The sequence below is a fragment of the Dinoponera quadriceps genome, unplaced genomic scaffold, assembly GCF_001313825.1.
Source record: "Dinoponera quadriceps isolate SergipeBrazil2010 unplaced genomic scaffold, ASM131382v1 scaffold397, whole genome shotgun sequence".
In the NCBI taxonomy this organism is placed as follows: domain Eukaryota; kingdom Metazoa; phylum Arthropoda; class Insecta; order Hymenoptera; family Formicidae; genus Dinoponera; species Dinoponera quadriceps.
The window spans coordinates 1252255-1258448 of record NW_014554705.1 but is presented as its reverse complement, the minus strand read 5'-3'; the positions used below and the strand labels follow the sequence as shown (position 1 = coordinate 1258448).

The 6194-nt window shown below is 35.5% G+C and overlaps 1 protein-coding gene across 1 annotated transcript; it reads left to right on the top strand.

Annotated features, from left to right (window-relative positions):
- The first annotated feature begins 3074 nt into the window (after positions 1–3074).
- On the top strand, positions 3075–5525 carry LOC106740983 (methyltransferase-like protein 6). The gene is made up of 6 exons (XM_014612530.1): positions 3075–3458; positions 3550–3949; positions 4030–4175; positions 4264–4407; positions 4580–4749; positions 5280–5525. The coding sequence occupies exons 1-5, from the start codon at positions 3256–3258 to the stop codon at positions 4734–4736; spliced, it is 1050 nt and encodes a 349-aa protein (XP_014468016.1). The 5' UTR covers positions 3075–3255; the 3' UTR covers positions 4737–4749; positions 5280–5525.
- The last annotated feature ends 669 nt before the right edge of the window (positions 5526–6194 follow it).

Below are 6194 nucleotides of genomic sequence, written 5' to 3'. Positions count from 1 at the left end.
AAACGATAGAGCCGTAATATTGAAACAAAATGCTCCCCTCACTGAATATGTATATTTACGCTGCATTTTATATAGATGAGACAGAGAGGAAAGAAAATTTTCCGACGCAAACCAACAAATACGCGACACTGCCGACAATTCGCATCGCTTCTTGTCGTTCTAGTATTCCGTAATTGTGTAAGTTTGTATTGGGCAGTTATGTAAAGTAGGCGGCCGCGTTAGAAAACGCAGAGTCACAGGTGTGGTGTGTGAATATTTCGAACTATATGTCATATTTTCAGCGGGGTTCGTCGAACATTAATTGCCATGAGTTATTTGTTTTTTGGAGAAAATCCCACTAAATTTAAAGTCATTTCTGACCTCAACTATATCTTTTTTCGGTTTTAACTAAAAAAAATATAGCGGCAGCAATATACATGTAAAGTCATTATCATTGACACTTTATCGTTTATTAGAAAAATAATTGTCTCGTATATAATTCTTTTAATTATGCTATTATAGTTACAAATAGCAAATTTTTTCTGGATATCATCCGCACAAAATACGTTTCAGCAATATAACCGTGAGAGGATTCACATCGATATTGACGTTCGCTCAAAAGTCGATACGGCAATGTTATATTTAAGTCCGTATATTTATGTCGGTACTTTCGGAATCGCAATAGCAGTTGTACTCTCGCAGAAGAGATTTATTGCGATTATTGGCTATATAAATATATATTATATAATACCGACAAGCTGACAATTTGAGCTGAAGATTTACTATTTCGGAGATAAAATCGTCTTCACAGAGGCGTAGCACGAGACGTAAACCAGTCCGTAGCGCATGCGACTATGAGAAGTAATTATCATTTCGTTGACTACGTGGTCTATGTGTAACACAATTGCATAAATCGTGGGAAGCGCCCACGGGATTACTCCACAAACTATTGCACCGATTCTTATGAAGAATGTGTAGTTATTAAGTTTGTTGTAACCCTGGCACGTAACGGATATCATTTGTGACACATTGGGGTGTTACTGCTTTGAACACACACACACAAAATTTTATCACAATACATCGATTTTATAATATATTAATAGTATGGATTATCAATTTAAGATTTCTTAGATCTATCCAGAATAATACACAGAATATCACGATCACTAACTTACCCGTGGCTTGAATTTCGAACTTCTGCTGCTTTAAGACATTTTTCTCCTTCATCCTTTCAATTTTACACATAAAGGTCCGCTTCCACCGACGAGTGGGCGGGAAGCCGCGCGGGTAACCGGTGGTCGTAACTAATCCTCGTGATTCATTCCGCTGCGGAAAAATTACAAAAAAAAATCCACGACGGTATTAATGGAAACATTAGTGGGATTTGAAACTGCGTAAATCGCGCGAGCCTGCTGAACCATAATAACGCGCGTCGGTAACGGGAGAAGTTCGGATAATCTTTTGATCGCTCTCGTGAGGGCCGGAGTGCGCGCTCAATCTCGCGAGAGCTTTCCCCAGAATGAGGATCATTTTTATGATTATGCACACCGCCGCTGTGCGTTAAGCGCAGCGCGTGCAACCAGTATTCCGCATGAAAGCTAATGCAACGGCGCTATTTAGTGAGCTCTAACGATGTACTAATTAGCGAGATAAATTTAGAGTTTATAACGACGAAATTATAAAATCACGCGCGTTAGCTGATACATCGTGCATCCAACATACATGACCGGTGCCGGCTGTTCAGCGCTTCCGATGCGAATTATTTATTCAATTTGATTTCCTGCCTACCACGCGCTCGGCACAAAACGCCGATGTTAATGATCATTTGCGCGATATGTTATCGCGTGTAATATTATCAATTCTTAAAACTGGATATTTGACGTTGTTATCTTCGTTACACCTTTTTATCTCGGATTTTAATAGTCGTCGGCATAAATACATTTTGAATTGCTATAACGGCGTATAATGATGTCCAATTTAATTTTACGAGCAGCCTTTAATCACATTTCTCGCGGGTAACAAATGAGGTGTGAGTTCGATTAATTTTATTACACTCCAAAGAAATAATGATGAATATAGAAAATGAATTGAAAAGCCGATGTGTGGTAATTTAAAGACAGTCTCGTTGGTAATAAAAGCAACGTAATTGAGATGAATCAAGTCGACTTTATTGTTTTTCGTCACGATTTATCGTGCAGAGAAACGCGATTTTAATTGCGACACGTTTTTAATGTGTCTACAGCGAAGTACGTAGTTATGAAGCGACCATGAAAGATGGCCGCATTGGAAACTGCGAAATAACGTTACTCCACAAGGCATTAATGACTGCGAATTGCGAAACGTGTTTCTCATTCCATTCAGGTAATCTATGGTTGTTACTTCCACCGAAGCTCTCGACAAAATTGTGGTCTGCAATGACCTACATACTAGTCAATCGATTCATTTTCTTTCGGCCGCGTTCGGCTCGCGCATTATGAGTTCTTCGTGAATCATAAAATTGGTCGAATGATGCCGGAAGTACGTGCGATGCAAAACGAAAATGACAACCGGACGTGTTGTCTGCGTGCCCTTTTATGTTGGATTTTAGGATATCGCGTGAATAATCATAACAATAGATAATACTTGCATTAGCTCAATATTGCCTTTTGCTTTGCAAATCGCAATAAGTGATGTGCAATCTTGTTGACTGAATTTCAGTCACGCTCAACCCTCTTCAATACTGCGTCGTTGTGTGCCAATGTTACACGGTGGCACAAAATATTTGTCCCCTACAGGACCAGCATATTAATCGAATAAGCTTGTTCGCACGTGGAATTCATACTGAAACCGCGTGCAACGAGTAGCCTACTTTGCGTTTTGGTTAAGCGGCACATTAATAGATTTCATTCTGAGATATTTAATTAATATGTTGATCCTCTTAAATTTAACGTACAGTACCCTTGAAAAACTTGCAGAAATAATATTTAAGCTACATGAGGAGGGTCTCTTGATGAGTTTCGATAAATCTTTATTTATAAATTAGTTTATTTTCTTATATTTGCAGCATACAACTGCATCTTTACACATTATCAATAAATAAAAAATATTACTGTCTTTATAGTTTTACCATAATATACACACTCGATTACAGAAAACTTGCGACATTTTTTTATTTCTATGAGTTTCGGGTCGGGCGAGAATCTCAAAATCGTCCTCATATGTACTTATCTGCAAAATATTGTAACAACTGTTTATTTGAAAATTAATAGGCTAAACGCTAAAATATTTATATAGAAAATGACAGTCATTTTCGATTATTTATACGAATCAATTTCTCCCTTGAAACATTTCATCCGTTTGAATTTCGTGGGTAACCGGAAGCACAACACGGCAACACCGCCCGTAGTTGGCGTTGCCATCGTTGCTACGCGGCGCTGGCTGATTTTCCTCCACTTTCCACCGGGACTTCAAGGAGTAAGCACGGACCTGCTCCGAGCAAAGTAAGAATCTTCTTATTCTATATCGAGAGAAACATTTTGAAAATTCCATATCACAGTATGAATCGGTGATACGTTCTGCGGTTTGAATTAGTTATTTCAAATATATAATCGGGGAGAGAATGAGCGAGCCGACGGAAAACGGTATATTAAATGTGGGACACGTGGCCAAGCGCCTCACAGCCGAGGAAATCGATAAAATGAAGGCGCAAGATTCTCGCCTAGTGTCCGAATTTCGTGCGAATCAACTCGAGAGGGACGCGAAGAAGCACTGGGATTTATTTTATAAGCGAAACGACACTCGATTTTTCAAAGATAGACATTGGACCACGCGGGAATTCGATGAGCTGCTCGGCGGCGTGGGGAGCCAAAATGTCCTCCTCGAAGTCGGCTGCGGCGTGGGAAATTTTGTTTATCCCCTGATAGAAGATGGGCTGAAATATTCGAAAATATTCTCATGCGACTTATCTACAAGGGCGATAGAGTTACTCAAGGTATATCAATGGCGTGATTTCCGTAAATTAACGCGGATGCAACTGGATATTAACGCGCTCGATATTTCCTTTCGTTGTAGAGCCACACGTTGTTTGATCCAGAAACAATGAAAGCCTTTCAAACTGATGTTACATTGGAAAATTGTTTTTCTGTTATCGATTGTACAGTTGATATTGCCACTCTCATTTTTGTATTATCTTCCATTCATCCCGATAAATTTCACAAGTATGTTAACATGTAATATATAACGTTATAATATTCTAATATATTGATTAGATTTTCAGTTACTGATTGTTTGAAATATCTTTATTAGAGTTGCTGAAAATTTATACAACATTCTTGGTAGTGGAGGAATATTGCTATTTCGTGACTATGGGTTATACGATATGGCTCAATTACGTTTTAAGCCTGGACATAAGATCAGTGAGAACCTCTACATGCGACAAGATGGAACTAGGTAATTATATATATTTTTTCAATGTTTTATTAAAACGAGTAGGAATACGATGGTTTCATAGTTCAGGGTCAAGTTATAACAAAATCGAACTCTTGGAATGCAACTATGTTATATAGTTTTCTATCCCATCAGCTTAGTACATATTAATGACAATGTAACTTTTGGATTTCAGAAGTTATTATTTCTCAACAGAGGAGGTAAAAAATCTATTTGAGTCTGTCGGTTTTCAAACATTGAATTGTGGCTACGTACAAAGACGTACGGTGAATTTAAAGGAAAACATTGATGTCCCGAGAATTTTTGTGCAGGCAAAATTCAAGAAGTCTTGAAGATATTGCAGAGGTACGTATATTTAGGTTACTACTCTACTTTCCTTTGTAGTCAGCTAGCGACTCTATTGTTCTGGTAAAATCTCTGTTTCCATATTATATACATATACACACTGCACGAAGAATATACAAGAACGAAAAAGGAAATTAAAAGAGAAATATACAATAATGATGTTAAAGTCTAAATAAAAGCATTACATATACTTGCATTTATACATTCTCTATAATGAAGGATCCAGCGACTAAGCAAAAGGAATGAATATATACATTTCGATTTTAATCGTATTTCAACAAACCAGAGGGAGAGAAAGAGAAAATGCAATGTTTTTGGCTAAATATTAATTAAATTTAATACATTGTATATTTCTTGAACTCTTGATTACTCAAGTATCGCTTCTCGTGCATATAGACGATTTGAATTATTTTGATTATTGAATTACTATTTTTTAAAGTGTCCGAAAACTATTAACTGACAGTGTATACATTTTTCGCCAAAAATTCCGAATTATTTTTTTAACATAGTTTTTTTTCATATTTTTGTAGTATAAAGATGAATTCAATGATAGAATATAATGTAGCAGTATCAGATTGCTACTCTCCCTGATGAAGTGTACCGGAATGTTCATGAAAGTTGGAAAGAAATCCACAAAAAACGTTGTTCCAACCTGGAAACCAAGCTTAGCATATAGCACGTGTCATTTTGATTATGGGAACTGCGAATAACTTGATTCTTAACATATGGTTGACTAATTGCGAATAGATAGCAATAACATACAACAGCAATAGAAGGCAAGTATAATAAATTAAACATATTAGAATCTCACAATCAGCACAGCTACGATTTATAAAATACATTTAGTTCTTATTAGCTCATTATTTATATGTTTAACTATTAGACGTTGTATCTTATGTATAATTGTTTGTAATCTAAAAGACTTTAGTTATATAGCTAGTAGAGAATCAAAAAAATGAAATAAAAGATAATGTATCATTAAATTAAATTTATTTATCATAATTCCAATAATCAATTTTTCTATTTGTTTAACTTGACATATTTTTATAATGAGTCCATAGTTTATCTGATATGTCTAATATATTTCGGATGATATTTATTTATGGTTTTTGCTTCTCTTATTTTCTTATTAAAACATGTTAATTGTGTTTTCCATAACATTTCTATTTTTACTTTCAGAAATTGAAGCCAAAGTAAACCACATGAAACTGCTTATGTAATTTATATTCCTTACTGAAATATCACGTAACATTGAAAATAATGTTAACAATATGCATTTTAACGGTAATATTTTCTGCTTTCTTTTATAAAATATTTATTTGATTATTATTTAAATGATGAACAAAAACACATCTATCGGATTTAATGACGAAATTCCTGCAGTTTTGATTCTCCCATTAATTAAAATATTTTCATTTATTGTGTATGTATGTTTTTCTATAATA

What these genes read in the sequence shown, in the direction of transcription:
- LOC106740983 (XM_014612530.1), top strand. Translation starts at nt 3,256, where the DNA reads ATGACAGTCATTTTCGATTATTTATACGAATCAATTTCTCCCTTGAAA. An exon ending in GGGCGATAGAGTTACTCAAG is followed by an intron (nt 3,950 to 4,029) that starts GTATATCAATGG and finishes CTTTCGTTGTAG; the next exon opens with AGCCACACGTTGTTTGATCC. An exon ending in CATCCCGATAAATTTCACAA is followed by an intron (nt 4,176 to 4,263) that starts GTATGTTAACAT and finishes TATCTTTATTAG; the next exon opens with AGTTGCTGAAAATTTATACA.